Source organism: Scyliorhinus torazame, chromosome 3 (assembly GCF_047496885.1).
Source record: "Scyliorhinus torazame isolate Kashiwa2021f chromosome 3, sScyTor2.1, whole genome shotgun sequence".
NCBI classification, from domain to species: Eukaryota; Metazoa; Chordata; class Chondrichthyes; order Carcharhiniformes; family Scyliorhinidae; genus Scyliorhinus; species Scyliorhinus torazame.
In genome coordinates, this window is record NC_092709.1 from 304,843,689 (window position 1) to 304,858,504 (window position 14,816).

The 14,816-nt window shown below is 43.4% G+C and overlaps 1 protein-coding gene across 6 annotated transcripts in view; it reads right to left on the reverse strand.

Moving 5' to 3' along the window:
- LOC140409219 (histone-lysine N-methyltransferase NSD2-like) overlaps positions 1-14,816 on the reverse strand; it is a 137,479-nt gene that overhangs the window by 39,486 nt on the left and 83,177 nt on the right. For 5 of the 6 annotated variants that reach the window (XM_072497500.1, XM_072497497.1, XM_072497496.1 and 2 more), the window contains exons 13-14: positions 12,102-12,302; positions 9,645-9,827 (exon numbers count right to left, since the gene is read on the reverse strand). In XM_072497500.1, coding sequence (XP_072353601.1) covers positions 9,645-9,827; positions 12,102-12,302 — 384 coding nt within the window. The remainder of the gene's footprint in view (positions 1-9,644; positions 9,828-12,101; positions 12,303-14,816) is intronic. The other variant, XM_072497501.1, reaches the window with a different exon arrangement.

The window sequence follows — 14,816 nt, forward strand, 5'->3', positions numbered from 1 at the left end:
TTAACACAGGGAAACAATTTTTGTAGAAATTTACATAATGTTTAAAATAAAGTACATTTTGCATTTATATAGCATTTTGTTATGAATCTCACCTCAGGTGCACTTTATTTACTTTGAAATGCAGAGGGAGTGATGTAGGAAAACATTAAATAGTAAATCAGTATCATGCAATTTTTATTTTTCCGCTAAATATATAAACCCATAATGAAACAAGGGGCATTATCACAGTCCATTTTTTAAAACACGCACGTACATATTTGACAAACCATTAACTCAAAGATGTTCATCAACGGCACTTAAGCAATATAACAGAGCTGTTCATGGATATGGGGCTGGTTTCGCACAGTGGGCTAAACAGCTGGCTTGTAATGCAGACTAATGCCAGCAGCGCGGGTTCAATTCTCGTACCGGCCTCCCCGAACAGGCACTGGAATGTGGTGACTAGGGGTTTTTCACAGTGACGTCACTGAAGCCTACTCGTTGTTTTGTTACCTGTGTGGTAGGAAACATGTGCTACTCAATCCTTGGCTAATGAAGAGGTCTTCTGAATCTCGATGAAGACTCAAATTCATCCAGTAGTAACAAAAGGTTTATTGAGTAACTATAACAATAGTTGCATGAGTTTTTTACTTTAACTTTGATACTAGTGATAAGGTTAACAAGATCTAACTACAGTAACTATACGTAACTCCACTAGCCATCTGAACTACTCTGCGACTGCTCTGGTCACAGTGCACCCAGAGAGCCAATGTGGTTGCCTTTTATACCCCTGTTGGTCCGGCCCTCTAGTGATCATGTGGTGTTACTGATTACATATTAACCCCTTGTGGACATGCACATATAGAGATCACTACATCCCCCTTTTTTTCGTGTTACATATTTTCGATATGTTATAAAGAAAATTGAACAAACATAATGGATGCAGTTTGCAAATGCATTACATAAAATCAATGAGTTAGTCCGTCAAATGTGAATACATTTAGTCTCTAAGGTTTTTTTGCTTGCTTGAAATAGGTAGACAAATGGTGTTATGTACAAGTTGTGATGATCTTGATTATACAAAGCCAATTATTATTTATGAACCCAATCTTAATAATAAAATTTGAGTCCAAACGTTATGAATTTGTTCGGTTTAGTTGCTTTCGTCTTCTGTTGTTGAAGTGGTGATGTTGATGTCGTTATTTCTTTGTGAACGTCGTCAGTGTTCTTGTGTTTAAGTGACCATCAAGTCATCATGGTGTTCGAATTGTCAAATCACTTTGGTGTCTGATTTAGACTTTCTTTTTTTTTTCTATACTTGTGGTAGCGATTCTATGGGTTACACCATTGTCTGACCTGGATGTTTTCCTGTGCTTGCGGTATTGATCTAGTGTGTCATCTGGTGTGCTTGCTTGTTCTGGAGCAGATGTGAATTTGTGAGATTCTTTGCCATGCCTTGGCATGTTTGTAGTCTTGTCATTGTTTTGCAGTGTGCTGTGACATTGTCCATCATGTGCAGAGTTGTACCATGTTGTAAAGGTCATTGTTTCATGTTGTTGCATTCGTTGTCGTTCTTGTTGTTGTCATTCTTGTTGTATTTGTTGTGCTTGTTGTTTCTGTTTGTTATTTTTGCTGTTGTTCTTGTTTTTCTTGTCGTGCTTGTTTATTTTTGTTGTTTTTGTCGCTATTCTTGTCGTTTTTCTTGTCGTGCTTGTTGTTTCTGTTATGCTTCTTGTTGTCTTTGTTGTTCGTGTTGCGCTGCATGTTGTTTTTGTTGTTGCTGTTGTTGTTCTTGTTTCTGCTGTGCGTCTTGCGGTGTTTGGTGTTCTTGTTGCGCTCAATGAGTGTTCCGCGTGGATGATTTGAGTCACTGTCACAGTTATTGGTGTCAGTGTCCATTGTGGTATCTGTTACATTGATGTTGGTGACATCAGTAATTTGTGGTGGATTTGATTCCTCTTCTTTGCTTCCTTGGTACTCTTCTAGAGTCATTTCTGGTTCACTTGAATCATCATTGGTTTCTTGGTGCTCCTCTTCTGGAGTCAAAATCTTCACAATTACATTTTCTTTTGGTCTTGGTGCTCCTCTTCTGGGGTCAAAATCTTCAAGATTTCTATTGACGTGGTCTCTATGGACTCATGAGTAGCCCTCCTCTGATTGTTGAGTGCTTCTGTGCAGACGAGCTGAGATCTGTCAGTCTCGCTGTGATCCTGCACATCCTTTATGGGAATTGTGATTTCTTCGTCACTTGTCTCACATACAGTGGGTAGACATTCAGTGTCTTCTTGTTGGTTAAATGAGCTTGGTAGACTTTCATAGTCTTGTTCATGCATGGCGTTCGCTATGGAGTGTTTGCTTGCTTCCATTTTTGAGTCCGCCACCGCTCTCTCGGTGGAGTCCGCCACCGCTCTCTCGGTGGAGTCCGCCACCGCTCTCTCGGTGGAGTCCGCCACCGCTCTCTCGGTGGAGTCCGCCACCGCTCTCTCGGTGGAGTCCGCCACCGCTCTCTCGGTGGAGTCCGCCACCGCTCTCTCGGTGGAGTCCGCCACCGCTCTCTCGGTGGAGTCCGCCACCGCTCTCTCGGTGGAGTCCGCCACCGCTCTCTCGGTGGAGTCCGCCACCGCTCTCTCGGTGGAGTCCGCCACCGCTCTCTCGGTGGAGTCCGCCACCGCTCTCTCGGTGGAGTCCGCCACCGCTCTCTCGGTGGAGTCCGCCACCGCTCTCTCGGTGGAGTCCGCCACCGCTCTCTCGGTGGAGTCCGCCACCGCTCTCTCGGTGGAGTCCGCCACCGCTCTCTCGGTGGAGTCCGCCACCGCTCTCTCGGTGGAGTCCGCCACCGCTCTCTCGGTGGAGTCCGCCACCGCTCTCTCGGTGGAGTCCGCCACCGCTCTCTCGGTGGAGTCCGCCACCGCTCTCTCGGTGGAGTCCGCCACCGCTCTCTCGGTGGAGTCCGCCACCGCTCTCTCGGTGGAGTCCGCCACCGCTCTCTCGGTGGAGTCCGCCACCGCTCTCTCGGTGGAGTCCGCCACCGCTCTCTCGGTGGAGTCCGCCACCGCTCTCTCGGTGGAGTCCGCCACCGCTCTCTCGGTGGAGTCCGCCACCGCTCTCTCGGTGGAGTCCGCCACCGCTCTCTCGGTGGAGTCCGCCACCGCTCTCTCGGTGGAGTCCGCCACCGCTCTCTCGGTGGAGTCCGCCACCGCTCTCTCGGTGGAGTCATTTTCGTGCATTTCCCTTTTAAATGGGAGTGGTCCGGGTCCTCTGACGTCATGCGTAGGAATCGATTGCGAATGCGCAATTCGAGTTTCCTTTACTGTGCGTGCTTTTCGCAACTGTGCATGCGCAGCTTCTCGAGTATATTTTACAGTTTCCCTTCTTTTTGAGAAGTCGCATGCGCGTACTGGCCGGAACGCTCACGCTCAAGATGGATGTCAATCAAAAAGCGCTGTTGCATCGAGTGAGATCCTGCCTCGTTAGCGTAGTGGGCATGGACTTCCAAAAATTAAGTACAGCAAACAGACTTGTGAGCAAAGTTATTTTTGTCTAACCTAATCTAACTAGTTCTGTTAAAGCCAACACGCCTGGTACCATGTTTTGTTTCCTGTGTGGTCGGTAACATGTGCTTCTCAATCCTTGGCTAATGAAGAGGTCTTCTGAATCTCTATGAAGACTCAAATTCATCCAGTAGTAACAAAAGGTTTATTGAGTAACTATAACAATAATTGCATGAGTTCTTTACTTGAACTTTGATACTAGTGATAAGGTTAACAAGATCTAACTACAGTAACTATACGTAACTCCACTAGCCATCTGAACTACTCTGCTATTGCCCTGGTCACAGTGCACCTCTGAGAGAGTCTGAGACCCAATGTGGTTGCCTTTTATACCCCTGTTGGTCCGGCCCTCTAGTGATAAGTGGTGCTACTGATTATATATTAACCCCTTGTGTACATGCACATATGAGATCACTACACTTGTGACAATAAGCGATTATCACTCTCTTGCCAATGCAAGATGGCCAGGGATACCCATCTGCACATGCCCGTGCGTGCACAGAAAGCCAATGAAAGCACTCCACTGCCTACAGCCTGCCAGTATCCACTGCTTATGTGTCAATGATGTGCTGTAAATACTATGTAATGAACCTTGTACCATTAGTTCTAGCAGTGTTTTTCTGCTTCTGTCTAATTCAATAAAAATATAAATTTTAGTTTGTTAGTAGTGGTTTGATGATATGTTATTTACTGCTAACAGTAGAATAAAAATGCCAAAACAAAAGGCTGAATAGTAACATCTGGGGTTGATTTGCTTATAAAAATATCAAGGAACTGAAAATTTTACAGGACATAAAGCTCCCTCACAGCGCCAGGGACCCGGGTTCGATTCCAGCTTTGGGTCACTGTCTGTGTGGAGTTTTCATGTTCTCTCCGTGCCTGCGTGGGTTTACTCTGGGTGCTCTGGTTTCCTCCCATAATCCAAAATGTCTGCAGGTTAGGTGGGGTTATTGGAATAGGTAGGGTGCCATTTCTGAGGGTCAGTGCACTGTAGGGTTTGTACCCTGAGCAATGCATGCTTGAATTAATGGAAGCAGACAACCAGAGTGGAGTGAGACCTGCTGTGCAACACATCACACTTAAAGCAGCAGCAATAAAGTTAAATGGGGGGAGGGGGGGGCATTCTGCCACAACACTTGTGGCATTGAAGTTGTTGCCAGAGCACACATCATAAAAAATGTTTGTGGATGAATTCTCACAATTCGGAATACGCGTCAACAAAAAAAAAAAAAAATCTCATGCTGAACAATGTCTCTCTCTCTTGCATCTACAATATCCCATATCTGGTAAACAAATGCCTGACTTCTGCTCAGAGCAAACTCACTGCCCAAGGCCAGAGTCCGACTGGGGTCCTGATCCAGAAAATCTACTTCCTCCACGCGTGTCAGGCACTCCGGCCAATCTGGTTCAATTAGCAGTTAAAGGGCACTGCCCAAAACACAATCGAGATGGTCTGAGCAGCACCATCTTTGCTCCCGGCTGCTTCTCGCAATGATCATAACAGAGTAAAACCTGAGAACTAGGCATGCAAAGCACTGGCAACAAATGCAGTCTTCATGGATAGTTCTTCCTCCCATTTCCATTCCTTCTCACACTTTTGTATCTCCTTATATAAAACAGATTAGAAACTCATTGTGGAGGAAAATAACCTGTACATATTACTGATCCAGGGCAATATGGCAAAGCGGATCAAAAACTGGCTCAGTGGTAGGAGGCAGAGGATGATTGTTAGAGGTTGTTTTGGTAACTGGAAGCCTTTGTCATAGGGATTGGTGCTGTGTCCCTTGCTGTTTGTAGTGTACATTAATGATCTAGTTGGGTGGTATGATCAATAAGTTCGCAGATGACACGAAAATTGGTGGTGTGGTAAATAGAGAGGAGGAAAGCTTTCGAATACAGGGCAATCTAGACGGGCTGGTCAGAATTTAATCCTGAAAAGTGAGATGTTGCATTTTGGGGGAGGACCAAAAAGGCAAGGGAATAAAAAATGAACGGCAGGATGCCAGGAAGTACAGAGGACCAGATGGATCTTGGGTTGCATGTTTATAGATTCCTGAAGGCAGCAGGCCAGGTAGAAGGGTGGTTAAGGCATATGGAATACCTGGCTTTATCAGCCAAAGCATAGAATAGAATCATAGAATTTACAGTGCAGACGGAGGCCATTCGGCCCATTGAGTCCGCACCGGCTCTTAGAAAGAGCACCCCACCCAAGCTCACGCCGCCACCCTATCCCAGTAACCCCAACTCACCTTTTATTTTGACACTAAGGGCAATCATGGCCAATCCACCTAACCGGCAATTTATCATAGCCAATCCACCTAACCTGCACATCTTTGGACTGTGGGAGGAAACTGGAGCACCCGGAGGAAACCCACGCAGACACAGGGAGATCGTGCAGACTCCACACATGACAGTGACCCATGCTGGGAATCGATCCTGGAGCTGTGAAGCAATTGTGCTAACCACTGTGCCACCGTGCTGCCCTAATAGAAGAGCAGGGAGATTATGATGGAGCTGTGTAAAATGCTTATTAGGCTGCAGCTCGAGCATTTCTGCAGTTCTGGTCACCACACAATATGAAGGATGTGATTGCACAAGAGGGGGTACAGAGGAGATTAATCAGGATGTTGCCTGGGCTGGAGCGTTTCAGCTATGAAGAGTGGCTGGTTAGGCTGGAGTTGTTCTCCTTGGAGCAGAGAAGGCTGGGGGAGACCTGATTCAGGTGTTCAAAATTATGAGGGGCATAGAAAGAGTAGACAGGAAGAAACCTTTCCCCTTAGAAGAGGGGTCAATAACAGGGGGTATAGATTGAAGGAAATGCCCAGGGGATTTGAGGAAAAGCCTTTCCACCAAGAGGGTGATGGGAATTGTAAACTCACTGCCTGAAAAGGTGGTAGAAGCAGGAACCCTCAGAACATTTAAGAGGCATTTAGGTGAGCTAAATACCACAGCATACAAGGATTAGAATAGATAGGTGCTGGATGGCCAGCACAGACATGATGGGCTGAAGTGCCTCACTCTGGGCTGTAAAATCATATGACTGCCATGACTATGATAAGCCACCTGTTGAAATCTGAAATTAATGGGAATGGATGACATTAGTGGAGTACTGATTTAGAGTTAAGCTGTGGAAAGGGTCACAAAGAGAAACAAATTCTCTCAGAATTGGGATTTCCTGGCCACATCTGCTCACCCGGTGGATAGGGAACGTCAGGAAGCCAAGCAAGTGAAGAACCTCAAAAATTAGATTCATCACTGCCCGTGTGGAATTTGCACATTCTCCCCATGTCTGCGTGGGTTTCATCCCCACACCCAAAGATGTGCAGATTAGGTGGATTGGCCACGCTAAATTGCCCTTAATTGGAAAAAAAAAATTGGGTACTCTCAATTTATAAAATAAAAATTAGATTCAGGTCTTTATTTGCAATGACAGCCTGGTGTGGCAACTGCTTGGCCTAAAACAGTAAGAAACTAGAGAGCCAGGAACACAGCCTAGTCCATCACGTGAAACCGCTCCCCATCTACTGACTCGGTTCCCCCCACCCGCTGTCTTGGGAAAGCAGGCAGCATATTCAAAAATCCCTCCCACCCGGGCTATTCTTTCTTCCAACCTCTCTATCGGGTAAAAGATACAAAGGTCTGAGATCACGCACTAACAGATTCAAAAACAGCTTCTTCCCCAGTTACCAGACTCCTGAATGCCCCTCTTATGGACTGAACTGATCTCTCTGTGCATCTTCTCTACTGAGTAGTGCTACACTCCGAATGCTTCACCTGATATATATTATATCTCACCCGATTTGTCTATATATTTACATCGTGTGTTTATGTATGTCCTTTGTTTTTTCCATGTATGGAATGATCTGTCTGCCCTGTACGGAGAACATTACTTTTCACACTACCTCGGTACAAGTGACAACAAACCCAATCCAAGTTGTGAAAACCTCTGTTGCAGCACTAGATTTAGCTAAGACACTGATGGAGGATCGGGAAGAGGAATCAGCCTGGACTGCAGCAGAGAGAATGTACACAAATGCCTATTTATTTGTGACTTAGCATTTGCGGTGCTGGAAGAGATTGAAATCAGGCTAGCACAGTTCTGAAGATACAAACCTTTTTACTGGTCCACCAGCGTGATCAGGTTTTGGGAACAGCACTGGTTTGTTTTAGAAGATTAGTGCTGTATTTGAAACTTGATAACTGGGGTGCACACATCTAGAAACCACGTATCAAGCAGTGGTGCAAGTACCATTAGAAAAACTATGGATAATTTAGTTGTTGAACTCAGGTAAGAACACGGAGCACAAAAGTTTAGCTTTTTAGAACAAAGAACAATACAGCACAGGAACAAGCCCTTCGGCCCTCCAAGCCTGCGCCGACCATGGTACCTGCCTAAACTAAAAGCGTATGCACTTATGGAGTCCATATCCTTCCATTCCCACTCTATTCATATATTTGTCTAGATGCCCCTTAAATGCCGCCATCGTACCTGCTCCCACCACCTCCCCAGGCAGCACGTTCCATATATTTACCACCCTCGGTGTAAAAAAACTTGCCTCGCACATTTGTTCGAAACATTTCCCCACGCTCTTTATGTCCCCTAGTACTTGACTCTCCCACCCTGGGAAAGAGCATCTGACTATCCACACTGTCCATGGCACTCAGTAGACCTCAAGGTCGTCTCACAACCTTCGTCGTTCCAGTGAGAACAGACTGAGTTTATCTAACCTCTCGTCATAATTAATGCCCTGCATACCAGGCAACATCCTAGTAAACCACATCTGTACCCTCTCCAAAGCATCCACATCCTTCTGGTAATGTGCCGACCAGAATTGTACACAATATTCCAAATGAGGCCGAACGAAGGTCCTGTACAACTGCAACATGACTTGCCAATTTTTATATTCAATGCCCCGACAGGTGAAGGCCAGCATGCCGTATGCCTTCTTGACCACCTTATCCACATGCGTTGCCACTTTCAGTGATCGGTGGACATGCACGCCCAGATCTCCCAGCCTGCCAATACTCGCAAGAGTTCTACCATTTAATATTCCTACATGCATTGGACCTTCCAAAGTGCATTACCTCACACTTGTCCAGATTAAACTCCATCTGCCATTTCTCCACCCAAGACTCCAACCAGTTTATATCCTGCTGTATCCTCTGACAATCCTCTTCACTATCTGCAACTACACCAATTTGTGTGTCATCTGAGAACTTACTAATGAGACCAGCTAAATTTTCTTCCAAATAATTTATATACACCACAAACAACAAAGGCCCCAGAACTGATCCCCTTGGAACACCACGAGTCACAGTCTTCCATTCAGAAAAGCACACTTCTACTGCTAGCCTCTGTCTTCGGTAACCAAGCCAGTTCTGTATCCAACTTGCCAGCTCTTATCCCATGTGACTTCACCTTTTGTATCAGTCTACCATGAGGTACCTTGTCAAAGGCTTTACTGAAGTCCATGTGTACCACATCTACTGCCGTTCCCTCATCTATCATCTTCGTCATTTCCTCAAAAAACTTGATCAAATTAGTGAGGCACGACCTCCCCTTCACAAAACCATGCTGTCCATCACGAATAAGTCCATTTGTTTCCAAATGTGAGCAAATCCTATCTCTAAGAATCTTTTCCAATAATTTCCCTACCACTGATTGAAGGCTCACCAGCCTATAATTTCCTGGATTATGCCTGCTGCCCTTCTTAAACAACAGAACAACTTTGGCTACTCTCCAGTCCTCTGGAACCTCGCCTGTCGCCAATGAGGATACAAAGATTACGGTCAAGATACGCCATTATAAACTCGGGTAATTAGATGAAAAATATAAATAAGTTAAAAGGTTATGTGAAAAGAACAAGAAACAACAGTAGGATGATAGCTTATGACAGCTGACTCCTGTGAAATCGAAAAGTGTCCTATATGTGGGTCACATTCTTAGATAGGTTTATGCGCAAGACCTCATTTATGCGCAAGACCTAATTTCAGGAAACAGCCCATGAATACATAAAGGACAGAGGGGAAGATCAATCAGTCTGTAAAGCTAATTATTCAAGGGCTAAAATAATCAATTCACATAATTCAACAGTAAAAATATCTCAAACTAACCTCTTGAGCACACAAAGCACCAGCTAACATTGACATGGGCATGGTGTGTGTGCCCCTTTTTTGGAGCAAAATGATTGCTACAGATAATACTGTTGGCTGTCAGTATTACAGACCCTGCTGCAATACAGGTCTCCCCTCCATGATAAGCCACAGGACAGCGGACACAGCGCATCAGTCGTCCTGCTAACAGAGAAAATGTGTTAACCTTTAAATAAAGCAATAATTTCTTAAAGGTGCATCTCTCCTGATTTACAGTAAATTCACACAGAAATATTTTAAAGCAAATTCTTATCAAAGACTTTACATAAAAGCACTGTGGCACCCCATCCCCAAAAATCTACTCTTTCCGTGAATAGTAGATTTGAATGTTACTGAGGAATCTTGAATTCGTTGGAGTTTCAAGCATTTGAATTGAATATTTTAATCTTTCAAATCTTAATTTGATTTGAAGGCCATTATTTTTAATACATTACAATTGACAAAGGTACTTAGTTTTTATTTTTGCTTTACATCTCAGAAGTTTCCTGAAACGTCCACTTCTAAAAGATCTGATGGTTTATATTGCAGATAAATATTTTTGCAAGGTACAAATGTTTGAACAGTCTCTAATGGAAGAAGTCTGAACAACGAACAATCACTCTCAGTCATGAATCAGCTTGGCCTTGTAAGTGATCCTTGGGTAAGTGGTTCTTGGATTCGGTATTTAAGCACATTTCCCCATTGCAGATTTAAGAAGAGTCGTAAAACGTTTTGGTCATGAAATTAGGAAACTACTTCTATCATCTGATTCATCGCATGGTGGAATTCCACCATAAGAAAATTGTGCAGTAACCTCAGAGATAGAAATAGCTTTTCTCCAATTCAACCAGGTGTTTGACTGCATATAAGTAAGTCCAGTTTTTAAAATAATGTTTGAAAGTATTTAAAACAAAGAGTTAAGGGGTTGCTGGTTTTAAGATTTGCAAAGATGCAGACTTAATGAAATACATTGGCAAGAAGTCACATCTTAGCCGTCATACATTTCCACTCATCCCCTAAAGAAACATTTCATGCGAAGCAATAACACAGGTGAATTAGTGATGCTTAGTTTATCTTTTTTTTTTAAATAAAGAATTACATTTCAGCTAAATTAAAGATCAACAACAAATGCTGGCCTTGCCAGCAACGGCCATCGCCCATGAAAGAATAAAGAAAAAAATATTGGTGACAACTATCTCGCCCCCAAATACTGGAATTTCCCCCCAACCCTTTTAAAAAAAAATCTTGTCAAATCTCTTCACACATTCAAAAGCCACCGTCATAGTATACCTTATTTACTGCATTCTTGGACACCTTTCCTATCCTTCCCACTTACTCCATATCCGAATCACATTTACGAAGCAAGTTGGCACTTTTTCATGTGACAGTATACAAATGCATATTATTTTAGGGAATAGTAAATTACAGGATGAGAAAATATATATATCTAGATGGTCACAAAAGTTTGAAATAATGAACATCATTTTTTCTCGTACTCATTCTTTACCACTTTCACTCCGAAATAACAATTCAAGTTTCTTCCTGAATGTGTCCACCTTGTCTGCCTCCATGACACCTTTACTAGTCTGTTCTACATAACTAGTAACTTTTCCCGTAACAGCCTCCCCGAACAGGCGCCAGAATGTGGCGACTAGGGGCTTTTCACAGTAACTTCATTGAAGCCTACTTGTGACAATAAGCGATTTTCAATTCATTTCATTTTCATGTTTAAGGTAGTTACACGTGAACCATTTGGTTACCTTCTCTGAGCTCAAGACTGTGCCTCTTTGCTAAGCTGACGATTGTCAAACATATTATTGATAAATCAATCTATTTATAACCCTCTAGATCTTAAACACTTTGATAAAATCTCACTGAATATTTCTGGTTTCAATCGCCGCGACCGCCAGGTATTTAATTCTGTCAGCTATTTCAGGATAACCACCCCAATGACGAGCTGCTGACAATGGTGTACTGCCTCATAAAATGTAAATAGTACTCCTTTTCCTTCCATTTTGTATCAGCAAGCTTAGACAGTTATCAATTTCAAATCATTCATCTACATTGATGATAATGGACCTGGTATGTATCCCTAATACACTTTTCAATCCCAGTTTCAGAAACCTTCAATCCCACTTTCAGAAACCTAACACTACCCTCAGCACACCCATTTTGTGTCTTTCAAATGCAAGGATGAACCAATCACCTGGTGTAGATTTTTATAAAATCCAAAGATAAAGCTAAAAAACACTATTTTTATTGATTTCAAAAGCAAGGTTTGAAAATGCAGTCAAAGAACTTACCTAACTTCCATATGAATAATCAATTACAATTCGTCAATTATATTACCACATCTAAAGCCCATTTAAAATTTATATCCTGTCAAAAAGATTTTTCACACAAGTGAACAATTTCTAATCTATCAGAGGGATTTTGCACCTTTTGTTGCCCTGGGGTTAGAGGGGTTTGAGGCATGGCAGCTGATACAAGTGTGCAGTGGGCATCGGAACCTCTTGTTTTCAAACACAGTTGGTGGGTACTTTCTCACACAGTCCTCGTGGTAGAACTTGCCACACAAAGGGACATTACAACGTTTAACATCAGGCCCCTTCTTCTTGCATACAAAACATGTATGGACACCTGTACAAAATAAACAAACAAAACAAAAAATGCAATCCATGAATTTGATTTTAAAGGTTCCACAAATACAAGTTAAAAAAACACTAATTATCCTGATAAATGAAACATGCATTAAATCATGGGCTTTTGCAGCTTCCTGAAGAGGTTGTGTTTAGTTATTAGATGACAGGTGTAAAAATATTTATTCCGAAGTTGATCAATATCAACTGTAAAATTAATCGTTTTATAAAAATTGCCAGATAATATTGTCAGAAATGCAACCGGTTATTCAATCTATAATCTTAAAAGTATCATCTTTCTCTTACAAAGACTGGAAGAATACTAACAATAATAATCTTTATTGTCACAAGTAGGCTTACATTAACACAGCAATTAAGTTACTGTGAAAATCCCCTAGTCGCCACACTCCGGCGCCTGTTCGGGTACATGAGGGAGAATTCAGCATGTCCAATTCACCCAACACGTCTTTCGGGACTTGTGGGAGGAAACCCACGCAGACACAGGGAGAACGGGCAGACTCCGCAGACAGTAACCAAAGCCGGGAATCAAACCCGGGTCCCTGGCGCCGTGAAGCATCAGTGCTAACCACTGTGCTACCATGCCACTTGCACAGCTGTTAAAAAATTGTTTTTAAAATCCCAATTTAAAAAATGATCCTTTGAGGCAAGCTTGCTGCCTCTCATTTTGTTCCCACCAAGGGCTAACAACACCCACATTGTCAATATCATGTCTGTTCCCCTTTCCCTCACCACCACCCAGAGACCGATTGATTTCTCCTTAGTAATTGGAACAATTTAGTGACCACATGCAGTAAGATCCCGTACAACGCTTAGGCCGAGAAATGGCAAGTCACATGCGCGCCTCACAGGTGCTGGAATATGACTATCCACAACAAGAGAGAATCTGATCATCTCCTCCTGACATTAAAAGGCATTACCATCATTAAATCCCTCACCAACATCCTGGGGATTGACTCGAAACCCAACTGGAGCATCAATGTAAATGCTGTGGCTACAGCAGCAAGTCAGAGGCCAGGTCATGGCAAGTAACTCACCTGACTTGGCACAGTCTGTATATCATCCAAAAGGCACAAGTCAAAAGTATAAATGGTATACTCTCTGCTTGCTCGAGCGTGGCTCCAACTACATTCAAGAAACTCAACACCATGCAGTGTAAAGCAGCCTGCTTGACAGGTGTGCATCCACTTTAAACACCCACCATCATTGGATCACAGTGGCAGCAGTGTGTACCATATTCAAGATTAATTTGTCAAGACTTCTTTGACAGCACCTTCTAAACATAATCTCTGCCACCTAGAAGGACAAAGACTACAGATGAATGGGGAAACCTCCGCTTTCAAATTCTAGGCCACACACGAGCCTGACTTGGAATTATTATGTGGAGATGTCGGCGTTGGACTGGGGTGAGCACAGTAAGAAGTGTTACAACACCAGGTTAAAGTCCAACAGGTTTGTTTCGATATCACTAGCTTTCGGAACGCTGCTCCTTCCTCAGGTGAATGAAGAGGTATGTTCCAGAAACATATATATAGACAAATTCAAAGATGCCAGAAAATGCTTGGAATGCGAGCATCAGCAGGTGATTAAATCTTTACAGATCCAAAGATGGGGTAACCCCAGGTAAAGAGGTGTGAATTGTGTCAAGCCAGGACAGTTGGTAGGATTTCGCAGGCCAGATGGTGGGGGATGAATGTAATGCGACATGAATCCCAGGTCCCGGTTGAGGCCGCACTCATGTGTGCGGAACATGTGTGTCTGGCATCTTTGAATTTGTCTATTTATGTTTCTGGAACATACCTCTTCATTCACCTGAGGAAGGAGCAGCGCTCTGAAAGCTAGTGATATCGAAACAAACCTGTTGGACTTTAACCTGGTGTTGCAAGACTTCTTACTGGAATTATAATAGTCGTTCCTCCACTGAAACTGGGTCAACATTTTGGAACCCCCCTCCCTAACAATGTAGGTGTATCGACACCAGGTGGAATGCAGCAATCTGCTTCAGGGAAGTTAGGGGTACACAATAATGCAATAAATGCTCACGTTCCACAAACTAAAAAAGAACTAAGTAGGCAACATAGGAAACTAGGAGCAGAAGTAGGCAATTCAGCCCTCCGAGCCTGCTCCGCTATTCAATCAGATCATAGCGGATCACCTCGTGGTCTCAAATCCACCTCCTTGCCTGTTCCCCATATCCATTTAATCCATTTATCAGAAATCTCTTTTTCTTGAAATTATTTGATGACATATTCCACCGTACTATGGGGCAGCGAGTTCCACAAATTCACCACCCTCTGCGAGAAACAGTTTCTCCTCACCTCCGTTCTCAATCTACTGCTTTTCAACCTATATTGGTGACCCCTCGTTCTAGATTGCCACACAAGGGGGAACATCTGGTCTACGTTTATCAATCACTTTTAGTATTTTATATGCCTCAATCAGGTCTCCTCTCATCCTTCTAAACTCCAGCTAGTATAAGCCCAAACTGTTTAATGTC